Source organism: Aegilops tauschii, chromosome 6 (assembly GCF_002575655.3).
Source record: "Aegilops tauschii subsp. strangulata cultivar AL8/78 chromosome 6, Aet v6.0, whole genome shotgun sequence".
Lineage (NCBI taxonomy): Eukaryota > Viridiplantae > Streptophyta > Magnoliopsida > Poales > Poaceae > Aegilops > Aegilops tauschii.
In genome coordinates, this window is record NC_053040.3 from 29,149,266 (window position 1) to 29,165,688 (window position 16,423).

Consider the following 16,423-nt stretch of genomic DNA (forward strand, 5'->3'; position numbering starts at 1 on the left):
ATTTAGTTCCAGGTTTTTCAACCCAAACTTTTCATATTCTCAAAGCAACAATACATACTAGCAGCTAATCAGATCAGACAAGAGGCATCCACCAACAACTTGCATCATGCCAATGATCCATCATATCTTACGATAATCTAATTAGTCAAGCATACAAGAATCCAATTGTTGTGACATGACCAGGAAAGAACACACTATGTTTGTTTTCACTGTTCGGGTTTCTATCATTCTCGGAAAATCTATTCAATACCATCCTTTGCCTTGTCACACACTCTAGCTAGGATGCCTACAGATATTCCATCAAAAATAATTTCATGTCATTACATTTTCAATAATTTTCACAAGCATCATTTATGGAAAGCAAAGAGTAAGCAAGAACGCTGTCTGTTTTCCCCCCAAAAAATTGTACTTTACAAATCGTGTCAATGGCAAATGTTCTTTTATAGCGAGGAAATCGCAAATCATGTTAACGGAAATCTCAGTAAGAACACAAATTGCATACCCTTGTCTCGGTCATGACCTAAACAATGATTGCGTACGCAACATAGTCCAAGTTCCAAACCAAGCCTTCAATCTTGTCAAAGGAATCAATTAAGCAACGACTGATGAGGCAAGAGAGCGACAACCAACTTACATGGATGCTAATCCACATTTCACCATAATCTAATCTAATCTAATCTAATCGAGCACACGAGGATCCAATCATCGTGACGTGACCAGGAAATAATCGCACACATGCTTTTTTTTGTCTATTCTTCAGATATGTTTTTATTAAAAAAAAATGTGCGCAGCTTGCAAAGATGCCTTCCTTTGCCCGGCCACGCACTCTAGCCATGGTTCTTCTTTTTAGCAAGGTTGCATCCGCACGCAGAAGCCAAGTACAAAAAAATCTTGGACCACCGTACAATGTCACGTACCGTACGCAACGGACGATCGGGACAAGGAGAAACCGCGTCGGCTGGACCGGCCGGCCGGCCGGATGCATGCGTCTTCACCGGCGACATCCCGCCACGTGGCCCCATGCAATGGTGACCTCAGCTCGATCCGGTCTTCCACGTGCATCACGCTTCCCCTCTCAGTTTTGTCAAAACTCGTTCAAGCTTGACAAGGTTCATATGATTTTCTTTGTCACATCTAGAGCAGCGCATAAAATACACCGGGAAAAGAAGCGCATTTCATGATGCACTCGTTGATGTTGATTGCGTGAATTCTTTATGTATCTTTTTCATGATTTCATAATTGTGCGGTGGTGCGTTCATTTTAAGGGTAGTAGTAGCTGGGTGTTGTACTTTTGTTGTTTCACAGACTTTATTTACATATTGAAAATGGGGGCCAAGCTTGACTAAGCTTAACTAAGTTTGACTTAAGACCAATTTTTGACTAAGCTTAACTATGTTTGACTTAAGACAAAATAAACATGGCTTGTACTCCCTTCGTCTGAAAAAACTTGTCTCTCAAATGGATGTATCTAGCACCAAGTTAGTGCTAGATATATTCATTTGAAGGATAAGTTAGTGCTAGATACCAAGTTAGTGCTAGAGGGAGTAGTATTTAAGGACAAGGGCGTATTTGCTTTGTAAGTTACGAGCGAATGTTGAATTCTCACAAGACAAACGAAAATGGTCCTCATGTTTAATCAATCTCCTGACGAAACCATCAAAGCAACCCTTCTTTGAAACACTAAAGGGAATTTAGCGGACACCCATGCATATTTGAGAGCTCGAGACATACTAATGTTCTTTCCAAAACAAAAGCTGGTTTATACAATATCAATAAAACATCAGATACAACCAGATACGGGGGCAATTGAAACTAGAGACATTAGATGTTGTTTCTGAAATGAAAATGCGAGTGAACCTGTCGTCGTTGCACCATCGTACATCATGCCGTCAACGTAAATGGACAGCATGAAGAAATCCAGCCACTGAAATACCCGCAAAGACATCGGAGGGACACGTCCATCGCCGCAATAGTAAAGTACCACCTACGACAGAGACTGGCAATCGCGCCAAGCATATCAGCGAGGGGATCACCCCGAGAGTTAGGGCAGACAACCGCGGTAGCATCGTCAAACCAAGCCGTTGTTGAAACTATTTTTCTTTATTTATTTATTTAAGTGTACATAGAGAAATCAAACATATACTAGATCACAAAATGCTTTGCCATCTATCTAAATCTCAGTAATAATAGGTCCATGGCCGACATGGCAGGCCATGTGCTCGCATTCCCCTCGGGGGTGGGTCCCGCCGGTCAGGGCGTCGGGTACCATCTCCATCTCCCTCTTTCTCCCCTGTCCCCTCCCCGCTATAATACCTTCACCTAAAAATAATATGATGACGAGCTCGACGGAAGCAGCTCCCGGTCGCCGTCGTGGGGTCCTCCTCCTCCGCCTGCTCCCCCCTGCTCCTATCCCGCCCTTCCCCAAGCCGTCTTCCATCGAGCGCCGCCGCAGCAGCAGCATCCGCGGGGGAGGTGGAGATTTCCTCCTCCGAGGGCGCCGCATCCAGCCCCGTAAGTCCAAATCTCCTTTGCGTTTCTCTCTGTTCTTGCTCTGCAACCCCCTTCTCCGGTACCAATGCCCCCCATTCCCCCGTTTCTTGGGTCCTCTGGCCGAGGAATCCGAGGTCAAGCTGTGGTCTTCCCCAGTTCCCCTCCCCTACTGGCTGTGGACTGATCCCCCGGCAATGGCGGGCCCGGGCGCCGCCGCCGCCGGGCCTGCTCCCGCGCGTCCGCGAGGTGTTCGGCCGATTGCCGCCGTACCGTGCCGTACGGTGTCGGTCGGGCTGGCCCTGGGGTTTCATTCCGTTCACAGTCAGTTGCTCAGCTGACGAAATGCCGAAATCCGTGCTCAGTTGGTTCGGCCCAAATCTGTGCACGCAAATGTTTCCATTTTTCGTAAGAACCAACCTTGAGCGTTACTATTAGTATCCTGGCGTTTCTTTGTTCGCTTGCTGTCCGTCTGATTGACAAGAGAAAAGGGGGTGAAGCAAGGAATAGAATAGATGCCTTGCTGCATAATCCAAAGTTCGGCACCTGCGGCTTTTGTTCTCTCTCTCTCTCGGCGTAGCAATAGTGTGGGGAAGCTGGAATCTGCTGGGGCTTGAGAGAGTAGTATGTCCACGCCACATGTTTTCTTGGATGAGTACATGTGAGCAAAAATGCCGGCCCAACCTAGGACCTGTATCTTCTTCCTAGGAGCAGTATGAGTGGATGACATAAATGGCACAAACCCAAATGTTTCATTTCTTACTAGAAATGGGTGTTTTTCTCAAAAAAAAACTAGAAATGGGTGTTTTTTCATTCTTGTTAACGAGTGAGTTTGGCTGAATCATCCGTTGTTGTTCTTTTAAGTTGCTTTTTCTTTGCGATATTCAGTCCGTTGGTTTTTTAATTGCTTCCTTCAGATTGACACCTGCTTCTTTGTTACTGTTTTTCTTTCAACATTTGGATTGACCCCCTACTGGCTGTGGCCTGTGGATTCATCTCCCGGTAATGGCGGCCCTGGTTGTTGTGACGGTGTTACCACTGGGTCTTAGCCTGCTCACAAAGTGTTCGGCGGATTGCCTCCTTACGGTGTCCTCCGTCCTGGTCTCCTTTGAGTTCTTCAGTCCGTTTATCGTCAGTTGCTAAATGGATGAAATGCTGGAATCTGTGGTTAGCTGGTTTGGTACTTTGCTCGGCTGGCATCTTAGGCAGGGTTTCCTTTTTGCAGGAAGCTCCCTTAACCTTAAGCATCGTATCCTGGTATAATATGTTTGTTTGTTTGTTTGCTTGCTGTCTGATGATTAAGACAAGGGGTTAAGGATAAGAATAAATACCTTATACGTTGCATAATCCAAAGTTTGTTCCCTGCATAGCAATAGTGTGTTCAAACTGAAATCTGTTGAGAGCAGTTGGTCCACACCACACGTTTGGCTTTTAATTCAAGGACCATAATGATTTTTGGTTTTCTTGGATGAGTATATGTGAACAAAAATGCTGGATGCTTGCCGGCCCAACCTACGATCTGTATCTTCTTTCTAGGAGCAGTATAAGCAGATAACATCAATGGCACAAACCGAAATGTTGTTTCGCTTACTACAAATGGATTGTTTTCATTCTTAACGTGTTTGGTCGAAACATCTGTTGTTGCTCAGTTCAGTTACTTTTTGTTTTGCAATATTCAGTCCATTTGTTTCTTAATTACAGCTAGTGCATCCTTCAAATTATTATTTGCTTCTTTGGTACTGTTTTTTTTTCCTTTGGATGTTTGAACCGAGGCTTCAAATGTTGGTACTGTCTACACCGACTATGTTACATTAGGGAATACAAGAACTATGCATTTGTATCACAATAACATCTGCTCTGTGATTTTTTCTTACAGGGGGATCTGAACTCATTAATAATCTTCTAAGATGCGAATAAGCATCCAGTAGCCTTTGCACCATTTGAGGGACAATGGGGATAGCTTTTCCCATGGTGTTGGTTCTCTCTCTGCTCCTGTACACTAATGGCATCTCCAAGAGCTTAGCTGCAAGGCCTCCAGTTGTGAATATTGGGTCTATTCTTCAATTGAACTCCACCACTGGAGGTGTTGCGGCGATTGCCATCAATGCAGCCTTGGAGGATATCAACTCTGATCCAACAGTTCTAAATGGAACAACGTTAAAGGTTGAAACCAAGGATACAAATTGCTTTGATGGTTTCCTTGGCATGGTTCAAGGTAGACTAGCTTTAACGTCATCATTTTGTATTGTTAAAATAGTTGCTTCTGTTCTGGAGTTGTGACAATGATATCGTATTCCTTGTATCAGCTTTGCAGTTCATGGAGACTGATGTTATTGCAATCGTTGGCCCCCAGTGCTCCGCAATTGCTCATATCATTTCATATGTAGCAAATGAGCTCCGAGTCCCCTTGATGTCCTTTGCGTCTGATGCTACTCTTTCATCGATACAGTTCCCATTCTTTGTCAGGACTGCTCCCAGTGATCTCTATCAAATGGCGGCTGTGGCAGCAGTTGTGGACTACAACCACTGGAAGATAGTGACTGCCATATATGTTGATGATGATTATGGTCGAAATGGCATTGCTGCTTTGGATGACGCACTCACTGCGAAGCGCTGCAAAATCTCCTACAAGATTGGATTTCCTGCAAATGCTAAAAAGAGTGAGCTCATTAATTTGTTGGTTAGTGTCAGTTATATGGAGTCTCGTGTTATCATCCTCCATACTGGTGGTGAACCTGGACTCAAGCTTTTCTCTATGGCAAACCGGCTAAACATGATGGGCAATGGCTATGTATGGATTGCAACCGACTGGCTTTCTGCATATCTTGATGCTAATTCATCAGCTCCTGCTGAGACTATATCTGGTATGCAAGGTGTTCTTACTTTACGGCCACATATCCCCAACTCAAAGATGAAGAGTAATTTGATCTCCAAGTGGAGCAGACAAAGTCAGAAGTACAACCATAGTGATCTTCGTGTAAATACTTATGGCTTTTATGTTTATGATAGTGTATGGACAGTAGCTCGGGCTCTGGATGCCTTCTTCGATGATGGTGGTAGCATTTCCTTCTCAAATGACTCGCGGTTGCGTGATGCAACTGGGGGAACTCTTCACCTTGAAGCAATGAGTATTTTTGACAAGGGAAGGAAATTATTGGAGAAGATTAGAAAGGTAAACTTCACTGGGCCGTCTGGGCACGTGCAATTCGATGCTTCAGGTGACCTCATTCATCCTGCATATGAGATCATAAATGTCATCGGAAATGGCATGCGGACCATTGGTTTTTGGTCAAACTATTCTGGCTTGTTGTCAACTGTCCCTCCAGAGGCTCTATATTCAAAGCCCCCAAATACTTCTCTAGCCAATCAGCAACTCTATGATGTTATTTGGCCTGGGGAGACTGCACAGAGGCCTCGAGGATGGGTTTTTCCTTCTAATGCCAAGGAGTTAAAAATTGGTATTCCCAACAGATTCAGCTTCAGGGAGTTTGTCACGAAAGACAATGTTACCGGGTCAATGAAGGGTTATTGCATCGATGTCTTTACTCAGGCATTGGCTTTGCTTCCTTATCCTGTTACCTACAAGTTCGTACCTTTTGGGAGTGGTACTGAAAATCCTCATTATGACAAACTCATAGAGATGGTTGAATCAAATGTAAGTATGAATTGTTTTTTCCTTTTTCTACACATTCCATCATACCGTACTGACCAGGGTTATCTTATTCTGCAGGAGCTTGATGGAGCTGTAGGGGATATCGCAGTTACAATGAAGCGCACAGTAAATGCTGATTTCACCCAGCCTTTCATTGAAACAGGATTGGTTATCTTGGCTCCGGTTAAAAGGCATATAACAACGTCCTGGGCATTCTTGCAGCCATTTACTTTGGAGATGTGGTGTGTTACAGGGTTGTTCTTTCTTGTTGTGGGTGTGGTTGTTTGGGTTCTTGAACATCGAATCAATGATGAGTTCCGCGGCTCGCCACGACAACAAATGATAACTATTTTCTGGTAAGGAGCTTAGCTGCATCTTTTGTATCCTCGCTAGAACAATAGCCAGTTAATGCACCCAAATAAAGCATCTAGTGATTATCAATAACTATTATCTTGTGGTGAGATATATATATGATGCATTGGTTTTATTGTCTTCTTTTTTCACATACTCTTGCAAAATGCTCTTATGACAGTCATTCCTTGCTCTCAAAACTGTGATTATAATCTCAATCTTCTGTTATCTGCAGGTTCAGCTTTTCGACTTTGTTCTTTGCACACAGTGAGTAAATGAACCTATCTCTCGTGTTTTTTTGGCTATATATATAAAGTAATTTTGTTCTGACACATGACTCGTGATTTTCATCTGTATCTGTTCCCAGGAGAAAATACTATGAGCACCTTAGGGCGCGGCGTGTTAATCATATGGCTGTTTGTTGTTTTGATCATTCAATCCAGCTATACCGCGAGTCTTACTTCCATCCTGACCGTGCAACAACTTGATACTTCTATAAAAGGAATTGATGACCTGAAAAATAGTGATGCTCCTGTTGGTTTCCAAGTTGGTTCTTTTGCACAAGACTACATGGTTAATGAACTGAACATCTCACGGTCAAGGCTACGAGCTCTCGGTTCCCCAAAAGAATATGCTAAAGCCCTCGAGCTTGGCCCTAAGAAAGGAGGTGTTATGGCCATCGTTGACGAGCGCCCCTATGTTGAATTGTTTTTGTCAACTTACTGCAAGATTGCGGTAGCCGGCTCAGATTTCACCAGCAGAGGATGGGGCTTTGTAAGTACATTTAAACTAAGTTATTTAACATAGCTTTGAAATACAAGGATACAATATTTTGGTGTTGAAATGCTGAAACAACAGTTTTAACTTCCAATAGTTGTGTATGCTGTCTAGTACTCCCTCTGTAAACAAATACTCCCTCCGTCCCAAAATAAGTGTCCCAAAATCCTGAGACACTTATATTTTGGGACAGAGGGAGTATAAGAGCGTTTAGATCACTATTATGCAACCTTTCTTGCACTTCTTTTACTGGTGAAATCTAAAATCTACACCTGCTTTAATTTCACGAATCAATACTTAGCACCTTACAAAAGTTCATTCTGCCAGGCATTTCCAAGGGACTCCCCTCTGCAAGTGGACCTGTCGACCGCGATCCTGTCACTGTCAGAGAACGGGGAGCTGCAGCGGATCCACGACAAGTGGCTCAAGACAGGCGAGTGCGCAGCCGACGAAAGCGAGATGATCAACTCGAACCAGCTCCGGCTCGAGAGCTTCTGGGGCCTGTTCCTCATCTGCGGCGTAGCGTGCGTCATCTCGCTGCTCATCTACTTCGGCATCATGCTGCGCAAGTACATGAGACACGAGCCGAAGAAGAGCCTTAGAAGGTTCATCTCGTTCGTCGACGACAAGGAGCCGCCGAAGAACCGGAAGAAGCGGTCCATGAGCCTGCCTGCGAGCTCGACGGCCACCGCGCCGATGACCGCCCTCGACGTAGAGAGGCCGGCCCGGCCCGTCAGGAACGGCAGCGTCATCGATATAGAAGGCTAGTTCTTGTGTACAAAGCTAAGACATTATATATATACACGTTTCGACCCGAGGTACGCTATTCTTCGGGTCGGTTTAGCCGATCTTATGGAGGGGGGGATAGATTCAGAGGCTGTGTAGGGGAGATTACTCTGTAGGTTCCTGGCAACTGGAAACTTGTATATAAGCTGTTGTCCTTGATGGTGTTGTGGTGAAATGAAGGAATGTGTTTGTCTGAGTGCCTTTTTCTCTTCAGAGTTTCTGCTGTTGCCTGCCTTGGCACTGAATGGATGTGAGAAGGCAGGTCTTTCATTTAATTTCATTTTTGTGAAATTGCAGAGATTTGAACTTCTGCATCCCAGATTTTATTTGATGTTCTTGGTTGGAAGTGCAATTAGTTACAAGGATACATTCTGTAAAAAAAATAAAACCACCTTCACTGCTTGCAATTAGTTACAAGGCAATGGTCTGAGCATGCAGAAGTTCTCATACAGAACTATCACAGGTAGCTTGTCTTGAACACTGATTTTTTTTTCTCTCATCACAAATAACACAATTTGTATTTTTTAAGAATTACTAAACTATTTTAACTAGCAAATACAAAAACTCGAGTGATATAATAAAATAAATATGAATGCATAAAAAGGGAAAGTAAATAAGTACCGCACTATGTGGTTTCTGAACATTGTAAGAAAATATTTTAAAAAAGACATCTAAAAAATAATGGAGCAGTAATTAATAAGGTATAAAATGGGGAAAATGGAATATTCTGATTTTTGTGTACCGTACCGTTTATGGATATGCTGATGTGGTGGCGGCAGGCGGCCGAGCGCGCGCCATTCCGACCCACCATCATCCCTTCCCCATGCCTCCTCCTCCGCCGTCCATGGCGCCCTCCGCCCTGCCTTCCAGAACCTCCCACCGCCACTCCCTTCGCTCCCAGGCCCCTCCTCCTCCGAGGGAGGCCACCGTCCCCTGCTGCGTCTCCCGGCGGCGGGCCGCCGCGCAGCTCCTCCTCTCGGCCGGCCTCCTGACTGCCGTCTCGTCCTCGCCGCCGGCGCTCGCCGCCAGGAGGGGCCGCCGGACCATCGCGCCGGAGGACTACGCGTCCACACGTACGTCACCGAGCCTCCTCCCCCCGTGCGCTTGGTTCCTGCTCAGATTTCCGCCCAAAAGTTTGGCCCTTTCCGGCTGAGTTCTGAAACTGATTAGTCTCATACAGTGTTTCTTTTCTTTTGCTGTCAATTGATCCATGTGATATTAAGAACTGCAAATTATGTTTACAAGCGAAGTTATAGACTCTCCGTTCCATGAATCGTCACTATTACATTGGTTAAATTAAACTCGGTGTTCGAGTAATCTGATGTGAAAACTATTGGGGGCAGCTGATGGCCTGAAGTACTACGATCTCATTGAAGGGAAGGGCCCAACTGCCGAGAAGGGATCAACTGTCCAGGTAATCAAATTCAACCCTGCTTTTCAGTCTTTAACTGAAACTGATTGTCACTGCTGTTCTTCTCAAGGTTCATTTCGACTGCATATACCGTAGCATCACCGTGGTGTCGAGCCGCGAGGCCAAGCTCCTCGCAGGGAACCGGAGTATCGCACAGGTTATGTGGCAAAATACTCCTGACACCATATATGGTAGCGCTGCTGGTTTGGCGCGGTAGGAACTAAGATTTTTGTCTGCCTTCCTCTAGTAGCCCTATGTGTTCACCGTCGGATCGCTGCCTGGAAAAGAGCGGAAGCGCGATTTCGCAGACACCGCCAATGGGCTGTTCTCCGCGCAGGCTTCGCCGAAGCCTCCACGGGCAATGTACATGATAACCGAGGGGATGAAAGTTGGGGGGAAGGTATGGGCAAGCAGAACTAGCACGAGTGGAGAATAATCTGGTGTTTTCTGTCTTCGGTATGATAACTGACCTGATCTACTGTTTTGTTTGTGTGTTGGATATGCAGAGGAGGGTGATTGTCCCTCCAGACCTGGGTTATGGGAAAAAGGGGCAGGGCGAGATACCGGTAAAACCTCGGTTTCTTCTAGTTTGATGATTGAGCATCTGAGTGCATTCAGCTACGGATGCGTTATTTAATTCCATCCTGCTTTGCAGGCTGATGCTAGTTTTGAACTGGATATAGAGCTTTTGGAAGTGATCCCTCCTACAGATAGTTGACCATTTTTGCTTACACATGGAAAATACTGATGAGGTACCTGTGAAGCTTCACAAATTTTAGAGGGATGTATTTGCTTTATACTTTTTTCGTTCTTATCAAACGAGAGCTGTAACCGAGAATATGTTAATATTATATTTTGGCTGGACATATATCGAAACGTTGGGACGCAAAGCTTTTGCGTTTTGTCGATTTTGCTTGTTTCCCCTGAAAGGGCTTGTTTCTAACAAGTACTCCCTCCGTCCCATAATGTAAGACGTTTTTTGACACTACACTAGAGTCAAAAAATGTCTTAGATTATGGGACAGAGGGAGTAAAATCTAAGATTAGAAGCAAAACTTAAGTAGGTAGAAATGTTCACTTCAATGTATTTATGTTGAAGCAAACTGTATCACAGATATTCACCACAATGTCATGGTGCATGTATGACTCATAGCAGATTCTATATAGTAAAATTGATCTGCCATTGTGATGTCAGCATGTTCTGATGCTCATTTAAAGGTCCTCAGGGCCGTTGATGTCCTGAAATAAAAGAGAAAAAAAATATTTTGTTAAAGAGAAAGGTGCTAGCAGCTTAGTTTTTGATTGGGACATAAATGGGCATCTCAAATAAGGTTTTAGTTTGTTACCAGAAACTAAATGATGAAAATTAGTCAATTATGTAAGACTTCTGATTATTTTAATGATGTCAGTAATTCTTTTGTTTAATTTGAAACTATTCCAACGCTGATAAACAAGTAAACAGACAAGAACTAAGATCTCTGTTGCTTTTAAACTGCTGAATTCATGAAACACCAATGAGAACATGCATCTTGGAAAGATACCTTGTTCTCAATCACTTTTCCATCTGGGATTTCCAGCTTAACACCAGGTTTTGCTGTGATGGTCACCTTACCCTACAAAAGTTTTAAAAGAAAACATACATCTTTACTCCAAGTTTTTTAAACTTTGAGATATATATCTTCATAAATAGCCATAGGTCAGAACAGCAATCATATGAGAAGCGAAGCTACACATTATCCAGGTAATGCATCCATTGAAAATAGCAGGTCATAAATAGTCTGAACATGTTGTCTAAGAACTGCAACTACAGTAAAGATTGTAATAATTCAACAACTTTGTCTGAATACCTTCAGCACGATGCCAGAACCAAACCAAACATCACCGGAAACCTTCAAGCTGTCGAGCTCAACAATGCTAGGAATCGACTTGAAGCGGCCAAGGAAGCACCCAACCTGCCAGTGCATGTATAAACAAGATCGGCTTATTTATATTTGGAGTTTAAAAGTTAATGGTAAAACTCTTTCGTTCTGGCGAGGAGTTAGTGTTGGAGCCTGACCTTCTTGAACTCAGGGCCAAGTTCAATTGAGGGATTTGATGGATTTGTTCTAGCTGCATTACGTGTAACGAAGCCATCAACCAGGGTATACAGATCAGACTGCAGGGCAAAAGTAATTTGAGTTAGAATTAGGAGTGTTAACTTCAAGAATTTGTTCAGCATATAGCACAAACCTGTACTAGCTGCAAGTCTGATGTTGCCTTCACCGGTAGGAACCGGGACCTCGGAACATTCATGCCGATTGCGTGGTCAAAGAACTGATTCAAAAAATATATGATTTGTCATATTTATATGTAGCATAAGGCTATGATTATGGGTATATAGGTTAGTAGTAGTTTTTTAGTACCCTGATCGCGGCTCCAGCTGCAGTTTCCAACTGAAGGACTTTCACGCCCTCAACTTCCTGAAATGATTTTGTTGCCCATCACAATATTTGTTAAATTCTTCATAAATCGTAAGTACAACTAACAAAGCTCATGGAGCAATCCTGGCGTGAAAATAATTCTCTAAAATGCATTATTACCTTCGGGTTTGGAATGATCTCCATCTTGAGTGCATCAGCCTCGACAAGGCGTTTGATAGCCTTCAAGCTCACCCATCTATAAAAGCAGGTAGTAGTGTTATATAACACTGAAATGGTCTTTATAAAACTGAAATGAAAAACTATGAATTCACTTACAGATTGTTGGTGTTGAAGATCTTGAATTTCTCAATTGACTTGAACTCATTGACCTAGGTTTCAGAAAAATGTGGAAACAATCTCAGGAAAGACGTACAGTAATTGCTGCGGTGCTGTTTGGTTTTTGATCATTTATTATGCCATTGCAGTTTCTAGTTTATGACTTACATGTGCATCAGGAACCTGTGCAATCTCCAGAAGCTGAAAAAATAAAAGGGAAAATTGTTGTCGTTATGTTTCCAGACGCAAATCCCCACTATCATTCATGAAATTGGTTTGCAAACTTATGCAACTACAAAGAAGAAACATAAGCTAACCTGAACCCTCCCTTCATATGAGATCAGTGTGCCACCTTTCACATCGGCCAAAGTTTTCGGGGTAACCTGAAGGAAGGCTCTTAATCTTCTTTAGCAACAAACCAAATTTAATCTATCTTCAATGTATACTACTCTCTCCGTTCCTAAATATTTGTCTTTTAGGGATTTCAAATGGACTATCACATACGGATGTATATAGACATATTTTAGAGTGTAGATTCACTCATTTTGCTCCGTATGTAGTCACTTGGTAAAATCTCTAGAAAGACAAATATTTAGGAACGGAGGGAGTATGATTTACATACCTCCATGCAGTATTCATTCTGCTTGTGGATCAAGTGGTTCAGTATCTCTATTCAACAGTTAAGTAAATAAGCAAGGTATCCTTTTTCTTACAGCTGGAATTTTTGTCAAAGTAAATATTGAATATCATGTTTATGTAAGGATACTCATGTCAACGATAGCGCCCAAGTTATCTGAGTTTGCGATGAAAACGTATTCTTTTCCCTGCAATAGTGTAAAAACATAACGATAATGTTACATGGTTGGAAACTTGATGAGAACTTTTCCCCAGATGATTGCAAACCTGTGAGAGTAGTAAATCGAGCTTGCCGCTGTTCATCAGGGATGGGAAGATGTCACCATGGCCAGGAGGGTACCTTCATATATTTGTGTAACAAAGAAGATGTGGTTAAAATTACACTGTGATTATTGTTATACCAGAATTTGCTGATCCGGTGACGCGTGAATGTCTTACCAGCCATCCTTGTCAGTCTTCCCCTTGGAAGGCCACGGCAAGAACTCGTCGGCCACGACACGAGGATACTGGCTCTGCATATCAGAACAGAATTGGTAGATGTCATGAGCTTACATACCTGACGGAAACACCAAAACAGAATCTATCTGTCTTGACATACCTGGTTGAACGTATGGATTTGGATGTTTGAATTGGCGTATTTCTCGACAATCTGCGGCGCAAAATGTACTAATCAGCACGATGAGGGGAAAATGTTTTTCAAACAGGCTTCCAGCCACGAATGTCGGGAGAGATTCGGGCGGTGGCGATTGATCTACCTTCAAGGTGTCGTCATGGGTGTTGAAGGAGTTCATCAGGAGCAGCGGCACGTTGCTGCCATACTTCTTGTTCAGGGACTGCAAAAACAGGTAGAACAACAGCATTTGCTTTGGATCTCAAAAAGAAAAGGACAATGCATGATGCTCAACCCCGGCCCCTACCTCGATCTGGACCACGATCAGGTCGAGGAAGGTGAACCCGTTTCGCACCTCGATGACCGACCTGAAATGTTCATCCAGAGATCAATGTGCTAATTGTCAGCACCATGTATGTTGATAAGATGAATGTGGCAGCTTACTTTGGGCCTGTGCACCCCATGGTGGTCCCCAGGCCGCCGTTGAGCTTGAGCACGGCGAGCTTGTCGAGCAGCGCCTTGGTCGCCGCCAGGTCTGCAATTTTTTGATTCAACAGACAGGGTCATCACCAAATTTCAGTTTCATGCCCAAGACGACGGAGGAGAAGAAGATGGCCGTCTCATCGGCGCGCACCTTCCGGCGGGGCCGCTAGGGTGTCGTATGGCACCACCACCTCGTCGGTCGGCGTGTGGATCTTGCCCCACTCGATTTGCTCCTCGTTGCCGCTTCTCGCCGCCAAAGGAAAACCAACCATGGTCAGAACTCAGAACAGCATCCACGCCATGGATGATGAACGGGAGCAGAACCATCGGTGATGCGACATAAAGAAAGAGAAATTACCTGAGGTAGCGGGAGACGAGGCTGATGAACCCGGACTTCTCCTTGTCGCTGCACGCAACGCAGCACAGAGAAATTAAGCAAGCGATCCATCGGACAAGACATACATAAAGGTAAAGACATGCGGCAATGGCGACGGCTGGCGTCCGATTGACAGGGAGAGAGCGATCGACCTGATCTGGCCGAGGCCGGCGACGGCCTGGCGCAGCTTGGCGAGCTTCTCGTCCGCCATTGTCGTTGCGAGAGAGAGAGCTTGGCGCGTGTGCGGGGAGAGATGTGCGTGAGAAGAGGAGGATCGAGGACGGTCGGAGGTAGGAGAAGGAGATGGCGATGGCTATTTATACAAGGGAAACAGGGACGCGAAAGGAGGGGGACGCGCGCGAAGTTAACGGCCGGACCGTCAACAGCTTTGCCCCTACAAAAAAATCTTGACGGCTACAAATTAATAGTACTAAAAATTAAATTAAAAAAATATTGGTTCCCACAAGCTCTCATCTATTTCTTATTTAAAAAAGGCCCTACGGCCATATATTAAGCATCACAATTCCTTAAAAAAACACCCTTACAAAAAATAGAAATACGATTTAACATCATGGGGTGCCTCGGTACTTTTTCTCTTGCATCCACGGAGCACGTGCCGTGAGCATAGCTCGATGCTGCCTCTGGGCCTCCGCCTTAACGGAGCAAACCTTTTGAAACCCAGGAGTTTGTAGAATTAGCGGCCGAGAAGCCGTCGACGCGAACAACCACAATCTGCCAAGCAAATCGTCGCCTCGGAGAAAAAAAATCGTCGATAATGGCTTGTAGAAACTCCAAATAGCACTAAAGGGGTCGAATCTAGACAAATCCACCGAAAACCCAAAGGGTCCTCGAAGTCTCGCCTGAGACACAGCTCCACCTGCCATCTGCCGGTGAAAAGCACACCAAGTAAAAAGCGTGAGGAGAACATTATTCCTAACTTGGGTCAATGCCGCCGATTCGTCGCCCCACAACAAACACGATGACTCCCTAAAGAAAATTTGACAAAAAGATCACCATGCCATTTACGACAGGTCGGAGTTTGATGTCGACCGGCCGCCGATTCATCGCCCCACCAGCAGCGATGCCCTCCTCTTCGACGATCCAGCCAGACCGGGCCACCGATGAAGATCTTCACGTTGGATCCCTCCGGCTTCACCAACGCCGCTGTCGCGCACCGTCTGACGAAGACCACCGCTAGAGCACATATCTCTTTCGCCGTCTCACAACAACCCTCCAACACTTCGACAACAGGCCCTGATCTAGACCTCCCCTCTGTAGCTGGCGCCACACGGGGCTTTGCCCAACGGTGAGAGTGGAAAATGTCGGGTGGTGGCTAAGGTTTCTGTGTTACCTACGAGATTAACCAAGTCTCATCTAAATAACATCAACGTAAAAAATGCCTTTTACTTTTTTTTTCATTTTTTTCTTCTTTCACTTTTTTTTTCTCCTCATTTTTGTTTCTTTCTTAACCTTTTTATATTCTATTTCTTCTCTTGAAAATATACGCAAGGACACTTGCACACGTAGATCAGGGTGCATCTTTAGTTGTTCGCGATCTGTGGACATGCAGTTGCAAACAATCAAGGGGTGCGACTATACTCGCGTGCCGATAAGCGGACGTGGAAACGTACTTGCAGGCATCCTGAAAAAAGAAGTGCAACTAATTTTTTTAGTACTTTTCTAAGGAAAGAAAACAGGATCCTAAGAGGTGGGTGGAGAAAAAGCTCAAAAGGCTTCACTAATGATTAAAAAAAAGGCATGGCTGAAAAAACATAGGAAAAGGCATGACTGCAGAAAGAAACTTCGACTAGACAAGAGATTGTGCGGTCATAAATTCTACTCCCTCTATAATAAATATAAGAGCGTTTAGATCACTAAAGTATGCCAATGTTCCTTCTGTCTTTTTTCGAGGTGCCCAAGGGGGTACGCAAGAGATTAGACTTCTATCGATCTCGCTTTTTTCTGGCAGTCTGACGAGGTTAATACAAAGTATCGCCTGAGATATTATTTGTAGACCAAAAGACCGGGGGGGTCTTGGGATCGAGAACCTCGAGGTGAAAAATAAGTGTCTCTTGAGCAAATGCTTTATAGGTTATCGCAGGATTCCGAGGGTATGTGGG

General features: G+C 44.3%; 3 protein-coding genes across 3 annotated transcripts; 2 read left to right on the top strand and 1 right to left on the bottom strand.

Moving 5' to 3' along the window:
- The first annotated feature begins 2,303 nt into the window (after positions 1–2,303).
- Positions 2,304–8,249, top strand: LOC109781698 (glutamate receptor 3.1). The gene is made up of 7 exons (XM_020340294.4): positions 2,304–2,511; positions 4,364–4,702; positions 4,794–6,142; positions 6,218–6,495; positions 6,726–6,757; positions 6,858–7,264; positions 7,595–8,249. Exons 2-7 carry the CDS (start codon positions 4,438–4,440, stop codon positions 8,033–8,035), a joined length of 2,772 nt encoding a protein of 923 aa, XP_020195883.1. The 5' UTR covers positions 2,304–2,511; positions 4,364–4,437; the 3' UTR covers positions 8,036–8,249.
- Positions 8,250–8,783: 534 nt separating this feature from the next.
- Positions 8,784–10,372, top strand: LOC109781700 (peptidyl-prolyl cis-trans isomerase FKBP18, chloroplastic). The gene is made up of 6 exons (XM_020340298.3): positions 8,784–9,126; positions 9,397–9,467; positions 9,535–9,621; positions 9,715–9,864; positions 9,971–10,030; positions 10,120–10,372. Exons 1-6 carry the CDS (start codon positions 8,877–8,879, stop codon positions 10,180–10,182), a joined length of 681 nt encoding a protein of 226 aa, XP_020195887.1. The 5' UTR covers positions 8,784–8,876; the 3' UTR covers positions 10,183–10,372.
- A 152-nt stretch (positions 10,373–10,524) lies between these two features.
- LOC109781699 (UTP--glucose-1-phosphate uridylyltransferase) lies at positions 10,525–14,529 on the bottom strand. Its single transcript, XM_020340297.4, has 21 exons — positions 14,456–14,529; positions 14,286–14,333; positions 14,079–14,170; positions 13,889–13,979; positions 13,752–13,812; positions 13,590–13,667; positions 13,433–13,483; positions 13,273–13,346; positions 13,102–13,174; positions 12,965–13,022; positions 12,821–12,867; positions 12,516–12,581; positions 12,367–12,399; positions 12,199–12,251; positions 12,043–12,118; positions 11,866–11,922; positions 11,693–11,776; positions 11,520–11,618; positions 11,311–11,415; positions 11,005–11,076; positions 10,525–10,702 (listed from the first exon to the last, which is right to left on the bottom strand). The coding sequence occupies exons 1-21, from the start codon at positions 14,512–14,514 to the stop codon at positions 10,676–10,678; spliced, it is 1,404 nt and encodes a 467-aa protein (XP_020195886.1). The 5' UTR covers positions 14,515–14,529; the 3' UTR covers positions 10,525–10,675.
- Positions 14,530–16,423: the final 1,894 nt, after the last annotated feature.